The 21481-nt window shown below is 42.4% G+C and overlaps 1 protein-coding gene across 2 annotated transcripts in view; it reads right to left on the bottom strand.

Annotated features, from left to right (window-relative positions):
* Positions 1 to 21481, bottom strand: part of CALN1 (calneuron 1) — a 434233-nt gene that overhangs the window by 167208 nt on the left and 245544 nt on the right. For both annotated transcript variants that reach the window (XM_054589689.1, XM_054589690.1), the window contains exon 4: positions 6839 to 6951. In XM_054589689.1, coding sequence (XP_054445664.1) covers positions 6839 to 6951 — 113 coding nt within the window. The remainder of the gene's footprint in view (positions 1 to 6838; positions 6952 to 21481) is intronic.

Genomic DNA, 21481 nt, shown 5'->3' with positions numbered 1-21481 from the left:
TCAGCAGCTCTGGGTGGGCAACCGCCACTCAGAAGCCTGGGAAGAGTTTCTTTCCTTCTGGGGGTGGGAGGCTGCAATTTTTATTATATGCTTTTATATTCTCATATCAACTCTGTGCTCTGTTTACCATACAATGAGCATATGTCTGAGAACTCTAATCACTTTATTTACCACTAAAAACAGCTGTTTTAGAATGTGATTTTGTTAAGTTGAGATTTTTTTCACTTCATTGAAAATAACAGAATAGATATGGCCACGCTGTGGAAATTTCAGGAAATACAAACAAGAATAAAGAGAAAAATTACATTCACCTTTATTCTAACCCATAATATTAAATATTGTCAGAATTATTCCGTTTTCTCCAGTTTTGGTCTCTCTGTGAATATAAATGAATATATAATAGATGTAGAACAGCAGTGTAATTATACTATAAAGTCAATCTCTCCAGACTCTAAAATGAAAATGTTATTTTAAATAATTGTACAATATTCCATCTTTTTAACAGTATTTGTTACATGTTGGACTAATTTCAAATGATAGGGTCTTGAATTTAGAATGATTTTTAATTATAGGGTTGAAACATTTGAAAAGTTGTGGCAAAGTATCTCCAGGTAGCTTTCAGAAAAATTTTACAATCTGCATTTCTACCAGTTGGCACATTCGATGTCACTCTTGACAGCACTGAGTATTATCATACGTTTCATTCTTTCCTAATCTGATAGGAGAAAAAAGTTATCCAATTACTATTTTAATTGATATTTCTTAGATTTCCAGGGAGGTTCAACTGTTTAAATATGTTTACTGAAAGTATGTGTCAATGGCCTGTTGTTCCTCAGCCCATTTCTCTATTGTTCTGTTAAGGGGATTCCCTCCATGTTGCTTCAGAAATGCTCTTCACATATGCTGTAGTCTATTACTTGCCATTTTTTTCATGTTTGTTAGTTTTTGAAATGTTCTTTTAATTTAATTGGTTAGTAGTTTTTATTTATGAGTCCTTCCATTGCTTTAATGCTTAAAAAGGCATTTCCAAGTTAGAAAATTAGTCACTTACTGATATGCAACTTTTTCCCCTTTAAACTTGCACAAGCACTCGTTGTTTGATTGTGCTTTGCTTTACTGAGCATCACACATGTTACATTTCTTACAAATGAACTCAAGACCCTCCACTGGCAAAAAAAAATTACAACTGGCTTTATTGTGATACTCACTTTTTTACGATGGTCTGGAATGGAACCTGCAATATTTTCAAAGTATGCCTGTAGTGTTATAAAGATTAAACACCAAATGTACTCATAAATATAAATAAATCTGTAAGAAAATCAAATTACGAAGGTCTGAGTCAGGCCAGTAAGCGTGACCAGATGTCTGCCTCATATGCCGGGGTACTGAAATCTCAGTGGCTCTCCCACTTGGGCAAGAAATCAGTAACCTGGAAGGCTCATGGGAACCCAGACTGCTGGGCCCACCGCTGGAGTTTCTGACTCGGTGTTTTTGGGATGGGGCCCAGGCACTGGTATTTCTAACAAGTCCCAGGCGATGCTGCTGCTGGGGCTTCAGGAACACACTTCAAGACCCACTGCTGACACTAATGGTTTGCACTCTTCGTATTTCAAATGCAGTAAAACTGCTTTGGGGATTCAAGCACTTGCTGTAAATCTAACCAGCCTCGTGATGGGCATCGCTGCTAAAAGCTATTTAGGTTCCATTAGATGATTAAGAACTGAGGAACAGCAGCTTTGGATCCAAAACTCTGACAGATTGGCACACTGACAAAATATTGAGGGGAGAACACTCCTGTGGTGCCAGATCTGATGTAAGGAGAGACGCTGCCTACTGTATAAATTATCCTAAAAACAAGTGAAGGCCCGCCCTGGCTGGTGTGGCTCGGTTGGTTGGAGCGTCGTCCTGTACACCAAGGCTTTGGGTTTGACTTCCAGTTGGGGTATGTGCAGGAGGCAACAGATAGATGTTTCTCACATCTATGTTCCCCTCTCCCCGCCCCCAACCCCTGTTCTCTCTCTAAAAGAAATGAAACAATATCCTTGGGTGAGGGAAAAAAAGGTCCTGGTGTTTCCTATGTCTTGGTCTCATGCAACAAATGCCTCACAGGAATGAGCATGATTTCTTTTTTTTAAAAAAAAACTTTTCTTTCCCTGCAAGCTTTATCAACAGTCAATTTCATGGGGCAGGTAATATCCAGTTTTACAGATGAAAAAATTACATACCTGACTAGCCAGGGACCACATTTTATTTTTAAGTTTCTTTTTCTGATTATAGAAATTAACACATGCCCCCATCGAGACTGTGGAAAATACAGAGAGATAGGATCACTCATCATCCTACCATACTTGAAAAATCACTGTCGATGTTCTGCTATACTTCTTTCAGTCCTTTTATGCAAACTAGGCATGGATTACACTGTGCCTGTAGCTTCATGTAGTGTTTCTCTCATATTATCATGAACATGGAACATCAAGTGCTCTCAATTGCCCATGAGTCAAGAGTTTTAAGTCCAGCTCCTTGCCCAACTCAGCCACGGACCTCCGGCCAGCACACACATGTCCCCATGGGACAGCAAGCAAGAGTCGAGAACCAGAGCAAAAATGGAAAGCCAGGGAAGATGTGAGACCAGAGCAAGGAGCATGGGTAGAGAGGGGCAGAGGGCAAGCCTGGGGCAATGCCTGGGGAGCAACTCTGGGTATTGTACTACACCAGTGTGAGTCATCCCACCAGATAGGGAGGAATGGAGAGCTGGATAGGATGCTGAGCAAGTCTGTTTTTGGAGAAGTCAGTGTGACAAACAGGTCTTGATCTGGGCCAGATCTGAGGATGGGTGGATAGATGTCCCACACACTTTTATGTTAAGGTAACTTACAGTGTCTTGGACATTGCACCCAGCTTTGGGGTACACTAGCTATGATAGCCATCAGTTTGCATATGGGCCAGTGGAGGCTCAGGACATTTAGGTTCTGATCTGACTGTGGAGAAATATGCAAACCTCACACCCCAAGGGTTGAACACCGTGGGAGGATGGAGACTCTGGGGCACGGCCCTCAGACCATCCTCTTCAGGAGGGAGGCTGCATTAGTAACGAGCTACATTCTGCCTTCACCGATACCAATTTCCTGAAAAAAGCTAGGGGCTCATAACTTCTGGGATTAGCACCAACTGATAAATATCTGTTTTTGCGGAATCCCATTTGATTTTCTTTACCTTGGCACCATAGGCTAGAAAGACAGCAAGGAGGGAGCACTGGAAACAGATTTGTTAGCAAGATGAGCCTAGTGCCTGGTAGGATCAGTTCTCAAAGCACCAAGAACAGCCCTGGTCACAGGTCTCTCTTAAAGGCGGAAGAAAGCAAAGCCTGGGAGAAATGGAAGCCTGTGGCAGCAATGTCAGATCAGAAACTGAAGCCCAGTTACAGAGCCTTTACCCTTTGTGCTAGTCAGTCTCCAGCAGGGCCCCGGTGACCCCTCCAGAGTTTGTCCTCTCCTACCCTGAATAGAGATGACCTGTGTAACCAAGAGGATAATGCAGAAATAATGGAGTTTGACTTCCATGGTTAGGTCATAAAAACATTGTTGCTTCTTTCTTGTCCTCTCTTGGATCCGTTGGTTTGAGGAAGGCTGCCTGTCATGCCATGAGGACACCCAAGCAGCACTTCGGAGACGTCCATGTGGCCAAAACCCGAGGTCTCCTGCCAACAGCCAGCATCACCTTGCCAGGACATGAGGGACCTTGAAGCATACCCTCCAGCCCCCGTCAAACCTCCAGAAGATCACAGCCCCAGCCAACGTCTTGACTTGAAACCTCATGAGAGACCTTGAGCAAGAACCACCCAGCTGAGCTGCTTTCAAATTCCTGACCCACAGAAACTGTGTGAGATAGTGAATATTTAGTGTTGCTTTATGGCACTAGCTTTTGGTGTAATGAATTACGCAGCAAATAGATCATTAATGCACCCTGCCAGGTGTACCATCAAGTCTATTTCCACCGGAAGCTGACTTCATCCCTGGTGGGAAGCCTTGTCAAAGTATCTTAAATGGATGGTCTTTTCCTTTCTAGTATATTGGTATCTCTGATATCACTGTGTCCAGCCTGGATACCCAGTGTAACAGGCTGCCTTTCTGCTGCTCCTGTTCTATACCAACTTCAACTACTGTGGCAAAGCCAACGTGCACATGTACATATGCATGGACATACGTGCACACACACAATTTCCTTTTAAACCGAAAAATCACTCAAGCGCTGAAAATATGAACTTTTTTCCGGGAAGAACCAGATGCTCTAGATGTTTAAGCACCATTTTTCACTCTGTCTCTGAATGGACAGATGGCGGGGGAATAAGGGGGGACAGCCAACTACTGAGAATTGATTGATGTGTCTGTTCTCCTTCGCTAGTCATAAAATTCCGAGCTGAGTGAGCAAGAGCAGGGGAGGAAAGCCACAGCCACAAGTCTGCATTTCCATATTCATTTAAATATTTCAGAATGGAATGTCCTCCCTTTCCTCTCATTTTCCCATCCCATCTTTCACCCTGGGTGAGGAAGAGGGTCTTTGATAAGATAAAAACACAGAGGCTTTGTGAGCACATTAGCCTATCCAAATTATGGCAGAGGCAGTCAATCTATTGTAAGAGAAACATTTCCTCACCATATAGATGTTCTACTATGAAGAACTGGAAGATGTGAGTCTGTAAGTGCCAGCAGCTCCTCTCCCTCCATTTTGGGGGCCAAGAAGAATGCTCAGAGCCTGGAAGACCTGGCAGCGTTCGCCTAGGCTGGATGGGACTTGAAGACAGCACCAAAGGGTAGAAAGCACTTTGAGTGGGGAACAAAAGGGAGCAGAGAAGGGAAAACCAGGGAGAGAACTCCCAATGCCCACTCAGAGTGGATCTGTATGGGCTGCAAGATGGCCAGGTGGGAAGAGGTGTTTCTCTACCCTCTTGACCGTACATTTATTTTTTTTTTATTTCTGCCAGGGTACTCTACCTGTCTGTCCTTCCAAACATGGAGTCATACCTGAAGGATTAATGTGAAACATTTGTATCACGTGGCAAGTAGGGTCATGGATGTCCTCCAGGAAAAGTTGGGGCTGCTCACAACCACAGCGGGGGGAGACAGTGTTCCCCAGATGTGTCTGTGCAGAGTGGAGGACAGAGCCCTCAGCTCATGGTCCCCTGCCAGGGATTCTCCAGGAAGAGGCCGTGTCTCTCTGCTCACCTTCATCTATACATCTTCCCCTGGTGAGACCATCCTTGCCTTTGATTTCACCCAACAGCTCTGAGGAACCCCAGGGTTTCCAGCCCTGGTCTCTTGCCTGTGATCCATCCCTGACTTGAGCTGTGCACAGATTTTCCTTCTTCTTTTGGTTATCTGAGCCTCATGTTATGCTCAACATGTCCAATTTAGAATTCCACAAAGACTCCTTTTCTCCATGATCTTATTCCTGTCAATAAAAGCCAGCTGGGAACCTTGGAGTCATCTCAACTCTTCTCTTTCCTCAAGCCCTAAAGCCATTCTGCCCGTGATCCTCAGGTCTTTCCGTTTAAGCAGCACCTGTGTTATGGTCAATGCCCTTCCTCCATTCACAGCCTCACCCTTTTCAAACTCTCATCGTGACAGGCCTGGAATGCTCTCTTTTCTGTCTTTGCTTACTTCATCCCCCTCATATTTCAAGGTTTGAAACAAGTGCCCCCATTTCCTGAAGCCTTACCTGACCCCTCAAGACCACATGTCTCCTTTCTTGAACTTCTGTTCTTTCTATTTAAAAAAAAAATGTTATTGAGAGTCTGCTGTGTGTAATGTGCCAGTTGCCAAGGGTGCTACCACAATGAAGTTCCCAGCTACAAGGAGATTACAATCTAGTAACCATAACACCAATTAATCATTTCTTTATTTTGTCTTTCTTCATTGTGCTTCCCCAACCAAATTCTTAGTTGGGACTGTGTCTTAAAGATTTTTTGTAAAATCCACAGTAACTGTTAGACTACGGGGCACAAAATATGTTCTTAGTAACTACTTATTGGTTATATGCAAGATGGGTAACAGAATCAGACATAAGATACCTGTCAACTGCAATTCTTATCTATGTTACAGAAATATCTTTGGTTAAGGAAAAAAACACATCAAGAAATTAAAGAAACCATGCTGTGTTTGAATGGTGTTTTACATGTCTCACCAATAAGTCAATTTAACTTGTCAAATTATTTGACTCCAATTTTTAATACAATCATTGATAACCCTTCCTCCAAATTCCATAATCATGAAATAATAGCCACATTATAAGATTAATGATTCATAGCACATTACTAATTCAAAGTTAGATTTTGGGAATTTTCCTAAGAGATTTTAAAGGACAGAAATAGGAGCAAATTGAGAAGCACCGAACACAAATTCTTAGGTAAAACTATTCTGTCCTACTAAGGACAAGAGTATTGATAGCATCCCAACACATAAGATAGCCATGATGCCCTCTCAGCAAGGGCCTCCTGGACCCAGAGCCAGAAATGGACTAAAATAATACTGATATGTCCTTTTTAAGTGTCCCAAGGAAAGAAGACTTGTGAATCAGAAGGGCAAAAATCTCATTTCTTCAAAATGTAAACTCTTGATCAAAGGAAAGAATAGGAGGATATTACACTCCTCCAAGCCTTAAATGAGTGTAGTTCTGATTCTTTGTTCAGATGACCTAGTACGGACCTCAATTTAGGCAAAAAGGAACATCTGTCACTCCAACCTAGAAGAGATCTTCATGTGCTGTACAGAAGCTCAAGAACTCAGAGTCAATAATTTGTTCTAGATACATGTTTTAGTCTTTAAAAAAAATTCTTACTCACCTGCCAGAATATGCTATCTATTGTGTTTCCAAGAAAACCATCACGGCCTTCTGAAGACACCAGTTTGGGGCCAAGAATTGTCATGAACTCATCAAAATCCACCTGGCCATCCCCTAGAAGGAGAAAACATAAATATGAGAATATGAATAGAAAATTAGTTGAAATTGACCTACTGTGCCCCATGAAACAAACATGTCCGTGTTTTTCTCCTTGGCCCCATCTCAACAAATATCTAAGTAGCATTACTGAAAGTTTTACAACATTCTTAAAATACCAAAAGAAACAGAAGAAATTATTGGCAATTATTATACATCCAATACCATATATTCCTAATTATTTGTCAGTATTTCTATCTAAATGCTCAACCAGCCCCTCCTACTTCAATGGCCACACCTCACGCCTGCTGGACCTTCTGGATCTCAAATTGCCCAGTTGTACATCACAGAAATGGGGGATCATCTCTCTCCCTCCCTTCATCTTGTTACTCACATACACATTTAGTCATCACATTTCACTGAATTCACCTCTTAAATCCTTGTGGGTGCTCTATGTTCCTTGTTAATCCAATTGCTAATCCCTTTCCAAACACTACAGTGGGAAAATGATTCCAAGGATTCACGTGCCTGGTTATAATTTTAACGTTATTAATAGAATTGCTTTCTGCCCTCATACTCTCACCTCCACACTAGCCTCCAGACAATCCCGAGTCTCTTCCCCAAAATATGTCTGATCGTGCTTTATATCAGCGGCATCTTTGAAAATAAGGAAACCACCTCAGGATAGCATTCAAGTCCCACTGTCACTTTTGCCACCTTTTACACCCGACCATTGCACAAAATGCCATGCTCTTTCAGAGCTTCTTGCCTCTGCATACCAGGGATGCCTTCCCCCTCTTGTCTCCTTGATGAACGCCACCAGGTTCTCCTGGTGCTTCAAGATCATGTTCTCTTTTCATTTTCTTCCTGACCCTTCCTCATCTCACTAGAGAGGTTGGCCAAACTTTTTTCCATCTCTCCTCCTAACTTAATGTGCATCCATTATAGAGCTTATCACCCTGTATCTCAGTCACCAATTTGCATGCCTATTTCCCCGCTGGACTGTGAGCCCTACAAGGCCAGGGACTTAGTCTGAAAGATTTTTGTATAATCAACACCATGGTAGGCCCTCAGTATGTACTTATGAAATGAACAGATCTTGTCACTTGCTTATTTTTTCTTTGCTCAGTTCAGCATCCATCGGGTCTTTCATGCCAGAGCTGACACTGACCAGAAGGTGAACTTGAGCCAGACAAAAGCAGTTCTGCAAGGTATTGTCCAAGCTGCAGTGACTCATCAGTGTGGCATTCCAGTCCTTAGAACTGCTCAAGAGAGTCTCTACCAAGAACTTGCATCTTGGCCCCCAACAGTGAAGATGGCCCAGGTGTCTGTACCCCAGTTTGCCAAAGTGCAGACAAATTGGTCTGCCCCTACAGTGCAACTGCCTTTAAAGAGCTCTCGTTCAAAACCTATTTCAAAAATCCAAGCAGCTGTCATCATCAAGATGTCAATAATTCAGATAATACTTTCTAGAAGAGTAAGGGAGGCATGAGAAGTCAGTGGGAAAGAACATTTTTGGCCACTACATCAGGTGGGGCAGTCAGTGGGCTACTCAGGGGAAACTGATTCATCTTTCACCCTTCAACAGGAGAAAGGGATCTAAAATTTCACCCTCACTGATCACAATATGAAAGCCAATTCCAGCAACAATGAGTTACGGTCTTGCCTTTCAAATTGGCAAATACTTGTAAAAAGTATACTGCTCAGTCCTGACAGAGGTCCAGAGAAGAGACAGGTACTCTTCTGCATCCCTGGGATACTCATCTGGATATTGACTGGCAGTTTTTAAGTGCTGTACCATGCTGGTTCTTTTTGACATAATAATTTTACTTTTTAATTTAAAAAAAAAGCAAAGCAAGGAAATTATCTTAAATGCAGACCAAGTTGCTTGCCTACAGATAGTCACCTAGTGTTTGTGAAAGTGAAAAATGGGAAGCAAGAGAAAGAGAACGTTCCAGTCTTCCTAGATTTCATACTGAGCTGGCTCTATGTGGCTCCAAGTCTCAGACAGGCACACTTCTTGTATGCAGGCACTAACCCTCTGTGTTGTGTTTCAAGCCATTGAGTTGACTCCAACTTCTGGTGACCTAATGAATGAGTGATGTCCATAGTGTCATGACCTCAACAGCCCTGCTCAGCTCCGGTAGATGCATGCCCATGGTTTCTTTTATGGAGTCGATCCTTTCATATTTGGTCTTCTTCTATTCCTGCTCACCCCAAATCACCCCTGCTATTATAGCTGGGGCTGGACAGCCAAAGAGTCTCAGATTAAAATATGCAGTCTCAATAGAGATGGCATCACTCTCAATAAAGTGAAAAGTGACTCATGGGGGATGAAAAAAAAATCTTAGATATTACAATGGCTTGTGGCCCTCCTGGGCCACAGTACAGACACAGATGTGTAGTATATCTTTGCTGTTACAATTTCATGCGGATGGGGCAACTAGAGAAACAAATGTCTTAAAAGGTTCGTGGGGGCTAATAAAAAAATTAAAAGGTCAAGAACCTCTGGCCTCTAAGATGTCCCAATACTGTGGTTCTCTTTCCCCAGGTTTTCCTTCCTCTGGAGTGTCAGTCCATTAGCAGTGAACATTAATTACCTCAACTCTCCATCACCCATGTCAAGGTGTAGCAGTTCATAAAGGCTTAGCAGCTCAAGGGTGTGGATCATTATTTCATGAAAACTTCACGAGACCTTAACTAAAATATGCCCACCAGGCTGGGTCACTCAAGCTCCTGACCGTGGTATAATGGGCGCTGCTGCCTCTCCACTGGGAGCCTGATAGGGGAGTGGGCCATAGGACACGGCAAAACACCTGCTTCTCAGTGCCAGAAAAATGGAGCTGTCTTTGAACAGTTCGCCTTCCAGGTTGGGGGAGGGACTACCCACCTCTCCCAAACCTCCCAGGGTGACGGGAATGAAGAAGCATTTCAAGGATCCACATGGAACTCTGGTCAAAGTCATCAAGGAATGCTCACAGATGGTGCCCTTGGCTGAGAACACCAAACCCGAAGCTGACAAGCAGAAACAATGCTTCAGAACCATATCCTGGTGCTGGCTAACCGGGCAGCGCGTTCATGACTCAGTGCGTGGCCAGAGGGGAAGCGCCGGGGGAGGAGTGCTCAGGATCCTACGGGTGGAGCCAACTGCAGCGCGGAAGTGCAGGTGGCTTGGCAGCGACTTTCTGCTCCTGGAAGGAGAGGTGTAGTTCACAGGAGGATTTGCTCCTAACTATTTAGTAGAGGACATTTAGAACATCAGGGGTTTTTTTATTGGTCAAAATATGATTCCCCCTCTTTTTAACTATCACTGAGCAAAGGGAGATTCCTGCAGGCCCACAGTTGGAAAAATAATCAGGGCGGCCCCCTCATCTCTCTGTATCTCTCACCGGGCTTTCTCAGCCCTGACTCCTGAGTGTGTGTGTACATAGCACATTTTCTACAGACCTTCCATACCTGCTAATACACAGCTTGACACCAGTTCTATCAACAGTTCCAGGTTGTATATAGATTTAGTGTTAGGAAAAGCTCCCTTCAGCAGTTCATAGTTAAACAAACAGAACTGGGAACACCCCACAAGCTATCAACCCTGGTCCCAGAATACTAGCCCCCCATGTCCCAACCCCTCACTCCATCCATCTCAGGAGAACTGAGACAAATAGAATCTCAGAGAGAGGTTTTTCACTAAGTCCCTTATAGGAAAACCATTCCTAGGGCAAGGCAAGGTCTGGGAAGTTGCATAATCAAACTATCTAACATTTTACTAAGCATTCACAATGTGCTGGGCATTGTTTAAATACATCTCCACACACTAGTTCACTTAAGTCTTCCAGCAGCCCATTTTACAGATGAGAAAACTGAGGCACAGAGAGGTTCAGTAGCTTGCAGAAGCTCACGCAGTGAGCCAAGCTGGGATTCCAAACCCAGCTGTCTGCCTGTGCTTTTGTTGCCTCTCAGGAGGCCAGGTAACGGATGAGTCCTGTCTGGAACCCTCTTTCCCCTGATCCCAGCCCTCCCTGGCAGGAGGATGCCATGGCTGCCTGGTACCTAACGGCAGAGTGAAATCTACATTGCTCTCTCTGATCTAGTTGTTGTGTCTCAGTTCAATCTCGAGAGGGCTTTCTGAATCCTTTAAAAGAATAATAATAAAAGTAAGGAAATATTTACTTAACATCTGCTTTATGCCAGACACTGAGCTCAGGGCTTTATGTTTATTATGTTTGATTTTATCTCAAAACTATGAACAGGTTCTCCCCTTCCATATTTATGCATAAGAAAACTTAGGCAAAAAGAGGTTAAAAGCAACTAGATCAAGGTCATGCACCTAGTATGTGCCAGCACGGGGTCTTAGCTTGAAACCTTGATATTAACCTCCACATTGTACCCCCCTTTCTGCATCAGAGACTCCAACGTAAGTTCTGGCATAGGTTTATACCTCTTTTCAAAGTGTGAGAGTAGAATACATTTTCCTATCTGGGCATGTAGGAAGGAATTTAGTAGGAGATTGGGAGAGATGGTCTTCAAGGGCTCTGATGCAAAAGACCATTGCCCAAAAGTCATTTATTTGTTCCCCAAATTTCCATTGGCCTGCAATCTGGATCTCAGTAATTCTCCTTTGGTGGTCAGTTCTCAGTGGACAGAGGTCTCTCACATACAACCCTCCAGGCATCTGAAATCTCTCCTGCCTAAAAGAATTGGTCTAATAAGAGAGGCCTGTCCAGGCTTGGCAGGGTATCGGGATTCACATGCCCTCAAAGAAAGAGTGGGCATCTTCTCAGACCTGCCACCTTTCACAGAATGTGATTACAAAAATGTTATTGGGTTAAATTTTTGTTTCCAATCTTGAACATGCAAGTAGCCGTAGAATTAAAGAACGGGATTCAGCCCCCCTAGGCTTCATTCTCCCTCCAGAAGCCTTCCAATATCATGATCCACTTAACAGGAAGCGCAGTATGCTAACCTGCTAAGGTCTTGTTGCTTCCCACTGCTATGTTAAGTCAAAGTAATGAACTTGAACTGGGGCAGGAAGCTGCAGGAGGGCCAGGGCTAAACAACATTTATTAAAACCAACCAGCTGAAACTTTCATAAAGAGGTAAAATAATAACAAAAATCACTGTAAAATAAAAGGAAGGTAAACAATATACAGGGGGGAAAAGGTTAGCTTGAAGGGTAACAAGGACACAGGTTAAGAGGGACAAAAAAATGCCTGAGACTTCATTCAAATCAAATAACTGCATTCCAAAAGCATGCCTGCAATGGAGCAGGTCAGCGGGCCATGCACTGTGGAGCAACAGGAGATAAATAAGGCACAGGTGTCTCTGTGGGCACTTGCAGTCTCTTACCGAGCACAGAGTCAGGTAGGTGCTATGACTGGCCTAAAAGCATTGTGCTAAGGCAGAATGAAGGTGGTGGCAAAAGCTCCAATTAGGAAATTCTCAATGGTTTGCCAGTGAGCTTTAAGGGGTAGAAGGGCTCTCATAAGCTGCAAGGCGAGATGAGGTGAGTTGCCTGAGCAGGCAGGGGACACCAGGAAGGATGGAGGATGGCTGGGCGCAGAGCCCGCCCTCCCTTCATGCTGGATTGAGCGTTCCTGTAAGAAGAGAGAATAAGCCTCCACCTGGCGTTGATCTGGAATCAGTGGGAGTGTCCACATCTGGGAATGAGAGCATCTGCATTACCTGCCAAGGATCAGCTGGGTAAAGGTGCGCAGGCTGGATGGGAGGGGCAGAGCCGGACAGGAAGTGGTGATGGGTTAGACACTAGGAGAGGAAGGCCAGGGTGGAGGAGTGAGGGTGGAGAAGACTGGATGCAGGGAACTGACCGGAAGAACAGGAAGGGGAAAGAGGCAGTGGTGACTCTGAGGCTGAGTCTGGGTTACTGGCTGGACCGTCCAGCTAATTAGGAACAAAGGAGAAGTCAGGAGGAGTATGTATTTGGGAGGTGCTAGATTAAGGTGCTGGTAGGATGGGAGAATGAGGGGAGTAACGAACAGCTAAAAATGTGGATCTAAAAGTCTTCAGGATCTAGGTGAAGATCTCTAAGATCTTCAAACACAGTCTTGGGTAAACAAAAGCAAGGTTCATAACTGTTTTATAGTGTGCTACTACAGTTCGGTTTCAAAAGGTCAAGGAGAATATATATATACCTATTTTCTTGAGTAAATGTTTTCATAAAAATACCAGGAAGTGTGTCCCACCAAATAACTAAAAAGTGTTGATGGTTTATTCATGGGTTAGTCTGGACATGTAGGGTACAAGAATGAGTCATATCGCCAAATGCCTTTTTATACTTCTTTATTTTCAAACCATGCCATGTATTAACTAGTCAAAAATAGATAATTTTAAAAATTAAACAATGAACGTACTCTTTAGTATCCATCCTAATGAACTCATCAAGAGCAGAAGGAAAGAGGGAAGCAGAGATCAAGGGGTGCTTTGGTAACTGTTGTGTTGGATCCCCGTGGCTCCATGGGGTACAAGCAGAAAAAAACCTCCTCATGGTGCCCTGGTCAAGCCACCCTGTGTTATGCTCCTTCCCAGCTCTGGGTGAAGCACTGTGCTGGTCCACAGATTTGTTATTGACTCTCAAGGAATGACAATTCCAGTCCAGGCTACAGAGAACATAACTCCAGGCCTCCTTTAGTTAGAAAAGTCTTCCTTCCTTGGTCTTGGACCTGATCCAGGCTAGTGACCTGGAACAAGCGGAGATCAGTCTCTTCACGCTTTCCTAGGTCCACCTCCCTCCCCATTCTCCAGCTGTGGTTTCTGGCCACACCTGGGATGGGAGAGGCTCGGGAGGAGGCTCCAGTTTCTCCAAGTTGGCTATGCCTCCACCATGCTGGCTGCTTCTTAACCCCCCTCCCTGGACCCCTGGTGGTATCTCCCTCCATTGGAGTGTCACCAAAACTCTAGGTGATCCTAAACTTCACACTGGCTTCTCCTTTGCTCCGTGTGTCACTGAAAGGTAGTTCTTTCCAAGCCAGCCCTGGTCAGGCAGCAGGTCCAGCTCTGGCTACCATGTAGGCCTTTAAACAGTTCACATGTGGTAAAAACACCAGCCCCTAGATACTTTAAACTCCAACTAACACAGGTCAGTCTCTACAAAGGGCTCTTTGGAAATACCTTTAGCTCAAACTGAATGAGAAACACCCCCTCCCCACTTCAAGGAGTTTAGGGAACACCCAAAACCCACCACCAGCTCCTACAGTGAAATTGTTTTTGCCTAATGCTTCAACTCCCACCGCTCATAAAGTGTTAGGGACTAAACTGTGTCTCCCCCACTCTCCCCAAATTCATAGGTTGAAGCCCCAACCCCCAATGGGACTGCATTAGGAGACAGGGCCTTTAAGGAGATAATTAGGTTAAATCAAGTCAGGAAAGTAGGGCCTTAATCTGATAGGACTGACTACTGTCCTTATAAGGAGAAGAGCTGTCAGGACAGCAAGCACAGAGAAAGGCCATGTGAGAACACAGTGAAAACAGTGTCTGCAAGCCAGGAAGAGGAGTCCCACCAGAAACCAGCCCTGCTTGGACTTTGACCTTAGATTTCTAGTTTCTAGAACTGAAAGGGAAAAAAATTATGTTGTTTAGGCCACTCATTCTGCGGTATTTTTTTATAGCAGCCCAAGCTGACTAACATATTGAGTAGAGAACAATGGGCTCTTGGGAAACTTAGCCCTTATTGTATTGTATTGTTCCTGTGCTTTAGAGCCTAAAATTGAGACATTAGAGTGCTATTTTGATAAAATGATATTTAGGGTTACCTAAATATCAAGACAGACTTTCTGTAAGGGACAGATAGCCAGTCCTCGACATTAAGTGCCATACAGGGCCAAAGAGGATTGGTGGCCGAGAAAGGGACATTGTAACACTGATCACGGGACTTGGGGATGGCGGTGGTCCAAACCATGTCCTTGCGCTGATGGCAGCACCTGAAGTTTTACATAGAATAGGTTCAGGAGCAGCAGCTTAGTTAGAAGGGGACTGTAGCTTTTCAGATGGTATATGCATTAGAGAAGTCTCAAGACTCATCCCAAGTTCAGTGTTTTGTTAAGAGGACTTCCAGGACAGCAGGTAGTCCTGCTCACAGCTATGATTTATTACTGTAACAGAATATAAAGCACAATCACCAATGGGAAAGACACACAGGGCAAAGTCTGGAGGAAACCAGGCACAAGCTTCCAGAATCCTGTCCCAGCAGAGTCAACAGGACATGCTCAATTCCCCTAGCAACGAGTAGTGGCAGCACCTGTGACATCCTGTCTGCCAGGAAAGCTCTGTAGAGTCCCGGTGCCCAAGGTATTTACTAAGGGCTGGTCCTGCAGGCACTCTGTGCCTGGCATGTACTAAACTTCAAGACTTCTGAAACAAATGCAGGTGCTTAGCATAAACCATGTTGCATGCTCAAACAGTTTAGACAGAGAGAGCCACTCTTAGCAGTTTTAGGAATGATGAACACCCTCCCCAAATCCAATTTCCCAGATGCCAGTCAAAGATTAATCTGGCAAGCAGGCCTTTCTAAGGACAGCCTGCTGTGTTAACTCTTGCCCACAGACATCCCCACCCTCATCTCAAGCTTCCGCGTCATTGCACCAAGGCCACAGAAATTTATCGAAATCAACATTTCCATCTTGAACAAGAGCAAAACACAGCTTCCTATGGTTCTGAGTCCCTAACATCGGCCTCCCAGCTAACAATGACACTACGTAGGGTCTTCCTAGGTCTGAGATGCTTCACCCTGTGCAGTACCACAGCTTGGCCATTGTTCTGAAGGGACTAGCATAGCCTGTTCCTCCTCTGTTCCACTTCTGCTCATGAAGTTTTACATCCATTAAGCTCTCCTAGCTCCTGATATGCCCCATCCTCACCCTGTTGGTAAAAGCAGAACCCAGTCCAGACAACAGAGCGGTGTGCCTACCTCTAGCAACCCAGCATCCTGGGAAGACCATTTTCTATGACAGCTAAACCAAGCATAGTTTTTACTTGTATTATACAGAACAATCCAAATAGAAAAGATACTTTTATTTACACTTTACATTTGTATGGAAAGTATCATTTGACCATTGCAGAATAAAACAGGAAGTGAGGAAGTGCTGCAGAAGCAAAAGCTGATACTGTTTATGATAGTTGTCTCCAGGGTGGGAGCAAGTTAAAGATGCTCAAGAACATTCATTGTGGTGCCAGAAAATGAAATTACAAACTCCATCATACCTATTTGTATTCATCTTTTTAATTTCTATTTTTTGGGATGCGTCATAATGTCCAAATAATATCAGTAGAGCAGTCCCTGCATATAACATGATAAAGAAATAACAGGGAGGGGCTGGGCAGAGAAAAGAGAAATCACCGTGTATTAGAAAAGATGAAATCTGCACATTATGAACTTCCTACTTATACATTTCTACTTATTATAGTCTTCTTGTTTCTTAAAAGTAGTGTAATAGTATATTCATTTTATGTAGGCTCTTTGGAAAATATAATATAATGTGAGGGGAATGCTTAATTCCCCCAGCAATGAGTAGTGGCAGCACGCGCAATTACAGAAATAAGTAGCAGCAGCAGCAGAAACAATCATATGAATAACCTACAGCCCTAACTTACTCTAAAAAACAGCAAAAGGAAATAAGAGAGAAATAAAATCATGAGAGAGAAGATGACAGAGATGAAAGACAGAAATTGTGCATAAATTTCACAAGGAAAAAAAAGTTCAAGTTTCCAAGAATACTCCAACCACAATCACAAGACATTTTCCTGAGCTGAGAGAGATGACTTTGATGTATTATCAGCCAATAGCCCATCACATAGGCAATAAAGGATCAGAGTGGCCATTTATGGTGAGGAACTGCAGGCCAGGCAAACTGCTTGGGTATTTTACAAAAGGGGCCTCCTTTACTTCTCACAACAACACTGAAAGGTAGGGACTGACATCCTCATTTTACTAAGGCATAGAGGAGATTTAGATGTTAGGTCACCTGTAAAGATTATGCATGAATTGTAACAAAACCCAGATTTGAACTTTGGTTGACCTTGATTCCACATTTCTTCTTTCCATTCGGCCACTGTGACATTGTGATTTATATAAATAAATAAATAGTATTTGATCTTTATCCAGTTCCTGGTAGAGCTCCTAAAACGCTTGGAACTTCCTAAGTGATGAGGGCAATAAAGGTGTCTTTTGTTATGTTAATGAGGTGGCTTCGGAAATATTTCTTTGGCCCCTCTGGTTGCCAGAGAAAGCAACCTTGTGATTAGACAGTCAGAACTTTCAGTCCCACCCAGTGATCTACACAGAGGGGAGGGCTAGAGATTGAGTCAATCACCAATGGCCATGCTTTAATCAATCATGCCTATGTCACGAGGTTCTCCACACAAACCTACAAGGACAGGATTCAGAAAGCTTCTGCATTGACAAACACAGAGATTTGGGGAGAGTGGCATGTCCAGTGAATATGAAAGCTCTGCTCCCTTTCCCCACACCTTGCCCTAGCATTGCTTTCATCGGGCTGCTCCTGAGTTATAGCCTTTCATAATAAGTTGATATTCTAGTAAATAAAATGGCTGCCTGAGTTTTGTAAGCTGCTTGAGCAAATTAATCAAACCCAAGGAGGGTGTTATGGGAGCCTCCAATATAGCTGACCAGTCACAAGTCCAGGTGACAGAAAACCTGGACTTGCAATTGGGATCTAAAGTAGGGGCAGTCTTGTGGGACTGAGCCCTTAACACCTTAACACATGAGGTCTAAGTTGAATTGGAGGACAACAGCTGGTGTCATAGAATTGTTTGGTGTGGGTAGAACACACACAAACACACACACACACACACACACACACACACACACACACTCTAACTGGTACTAGAACTGAAACCATGTCATAATCCAAGATGATAACTTAAGCAACATAACTGCACTGACAATTATCAGTCATCCACTGAATGCTGTGGCAAAGACTACAGAACGGAATTAGAATATACCAAAGATTCTCAGGAACTAAAACGCTTGATTCTGGAAGACACAAATTCACAGACACACTGAAATAGAGGGTGGTAGGTGTGGAGAGCTGAAGCAGCAGCCTGGAGCTGATGGACCTGGCGTCTAGAGACCTGCGACTTGACCTGAGAAGAACGGAAGGTCCAAAGAAAGAGCAAAGGAGCAGGTGGGGGAGAAATGCTATTCACGATATCTATGTAACATTCACAGTGCATTTCTATCGGTCATGCATTGGGCTCAGAATTACACGAACTCATTTGCTTAACTCTCGCAGCACACTTCTGAGGTAGGTCTTGTCATTACTGTTTCATGTCCTGTATCAGCAAGCAGGAACCGGGGCAGGTGGCGCCTGTTCTGCACCAGCCAAGCCTGGCGCTGTGAGGAGTCTGACTGCTCGCAGTGTGACTCCAGGGTCCATGATTTTAGCCACAAAGCCAAATTAATAATCAAACAAGTAATAGAGAAAATGTCCTCATTTAAAGAGAAAATCTGTAATTTATAACACAAAGAAGAGACAAAATAACCAGGGGTAAACTTGAAAATAGTATTTGGGACTCATATGAAGAAATCTATAGGACTTCAGTGAGATATTTTTAAAAACCTTTAAAGATAATGGCAAATAATACCACGTTCTTGATGAAAAGATTTTTGTAAAGATGTTAATTCTTCCCCAATTAACTTTTATGTTTAATGCAATTCCAATAAAAATCGCTGTGGAATTTTTTTGGAGCTTTCCCAATGACTCTTAAAGTCATTTGGAAGAAGTTGCAGACAAGAAAAGCTTTAAAAACAATTGAGAATAGCAATGCTATATCTAACAATAAAATGTATTACAAAACTACAATAATGAAAAATAAATACTGATGTAAGAATAGACAGATAAAACAGGACTGTTTACAAAATAAGATATAGTAAATGCAGATAATAAATAGAAATAATTGAATAGAAAATAGGTTTATTTGACAAATGGTGCTGGGAAGATAAGTTAAGTATGTGGAAAGAAAAATCAATTTTGCTCCTGGCTTCATATTTTATTCTAAAACACTAAAGATATAAATTGGAGGGCTATATAGGTAAAATAAGGAAAAACTTTTCCAAGCTTAAATTCAATCAAATAAAAGCAGAAAAGTAAAGAGTCATAGACCTGATAACATACTCTGTATTTTAAAAGCACCAGAAACTAAAATAAATATTTCAAAAAAAAAGAAACAACTAAGAAAACTATGCAATGAATATAGCAAAGGGATAATACTCTTCAAATGCAAAGGAATCCATTAAAAGACAAATGCTAAAGCATGTAAACAGATAATTTGCAAAGGAAAAATACGATTGTTAGACATGCAGGAAATGTCCAACTTCAATAGTATGAAAATGAGTGCAAATTAAAGCAATAATGAGAGAACATTCTCCGCATCCCAAGCACACGGAGAGTCCACTTTTCAGGGAGGACGGACCGCGCACAGCTTGCAGGGACTTCACTCACACTGACGAGAACAGGCCTTGGCACAGACTTTCTGGATGTTAATTTGAAAAATGCCACTTAGATTAAAATTTCCTTTTTTTATTTTAAAAATGTTCTTTTCTTTTGATTCAATAATTCTTTTTCTGGAATCTGTCCTAAGAAACTAATCAGAAATTTGGACAAATATCTCTGTGCCATGTTGTTTATAGGAGCATCGTTTATAATAGTGAAAAATGAAAAGGAATAAAGACAATAAGTACAAAATTGAAAATCAACCCACCACCCAAAGGTAACATTTGCGTATTTTTTTAAGCAAATAAATAAAATAATTGAAATAACGTTCTCCCATCTGTTCTACTTGACATTCCATTGTGAACATTTCCCATGTTGTTAAAACTCTTTAAAGCATACTTGATCATGTAACAGCTTACAAAGACCCATAGTTTTCTCAATCATTCGCCTATTTTTGGAGCGTCTAATTGTTTCTATAATAGCATATAATATTGTTGTAATAAAAGAGTAAGTTATTTCTATTTGTTAATGCTCTTGCATGTCCATATGCAATAGTTCCAATTCAGAGTACAGCTGAATCCTGAGGACTTCCTCAGTGGAGCCTGCACCAGAGCTCTCCAAGCTGCACAGAAGTAAGATGTCACTTGGCATCAACTCCTCTTATATAGGATGTTATACAACCACCATTCAGGTCATTTCACTCAAAATTAGAATTGTATAGAAAATTGCTCTTCTGGGCCCTATTTGCTTTACCACACATTTTTAAAAAATCACAGCACATTAAAAATCTATATATGCTACACATGTCATCCCAATGAGTCCCTGGATGATAATTAGTTCAATTTTCTGCCGCCTGAATTATTAGCTTGTTTGACTACAAAGCAGGAGTAAACACTGTGTGTGGCTGCTGGGGACGATGAAGGCTGAAACCACCTGGAGTCTTTAGAGCGCACCCAAGGGTGTCTCCAGGACCCCGCGTCCACACACTGCGCAGAAGACAAAGGGTCTGGGACTTTGGACAATGGTGACCTCTGAACTACAATACAGTAGTTGAGAAAAATAACTTCACCAAATTTCCTATGAAAAATAATGCCTTTGCCCCATGCAGGCCACAGACATTGGGCACACTGAGACAATGCAATGTGAAGGGACAGTGATGTGCAAAAACAAGTATGACATTCTGCGTTAAACAAACACAGGTCAGAAATAACTCGTGGAACTGTCCAGCTTTAAAAACCTGTCAACAGGGAAAGTATAATTGTTTTGACGTTTCCATTTTGTTGATGATGCAAAGTTTTAGCCTGGGACTTAAACATAAATGTTACACTTCCTGGATTGTAAATATCCAATTTGATTTATAAAAAAAGTTTTAAAAATTCTAAAATATACAAGAAATATGCAGAATTTATTTATTTTAAATTGTCTCTTAAACTCCAACCAACCTATGGTCTTCAGAGGCTTTGTCCATTTATTTCTTTCCAGGATCTTGACCTCCTAGCCTAGGTCAGGAGGGATTACTTCCTCCCAACACCAGCCCTGTCTCTTAGCAATGCTACTGCAGGGATGGTGCATAAAAGCAGTACTCAAATGAGAATATTTGCAATTAAGATTTCTTTAAAAACATGTGCCAAGGAAATATAGACAGATTGACCAAAAATTCTGACATTCCTCATACCTAGAGAGCTCCGTAAGAATGCTTGCATTGACAAGAGCTTCCTGAAAGGAAAATCCAGTAAAAGCAGTACTTTAAATTCAAAGGAAACCATTTGGAATTTAGTTTGCTTTGAAATCTTATGAGCATAATATTTCAAAAAAAAAGAAATTAAATTATAATAGACTTCAGAGCTTAGCTATCAAGATTTGATCTATCGAACGGATATCAATCATGGACTCACATGTTCTTAGTTTACCGAGAGTGAAAGATCCATGATGGCTGACATCCCTGTTTCTGTTGAGTCCTGTAGCATCCACTCAATACTTTATAGGCCCCTAATACTCCATAGCTCACATATAGTGACCTCTTTGATGACAGAACATTCAATTAACCACCTAGGCTGAAGAAAACTTTTGTGAAAATTTTCCAAGGG

Source organism: Pteronotus mesoamericanus, unplaced genomic scaffold (assembly GCF_021234165.1).
Source record: "Pteronotus mesoamericanus isolate MK-2021 breed Mesoamerican mustached bat unplaced genomic scaffold, CSHL_Meso_final scaffold_167, whole genome shotgun sequence".
NCBI classification, from domain to species: domain Eukaryota; kingdom Metazoa; phylum Chordata; class Mammalia; order Chiroptera; family Mormoopidae; genus Pteronotus; species Pteronotus mesoamericanus.
Note: the sequence above shows the minus strand (reverse complement) of the source record. Positions and strands in the feature narration are given on the sequence as shown.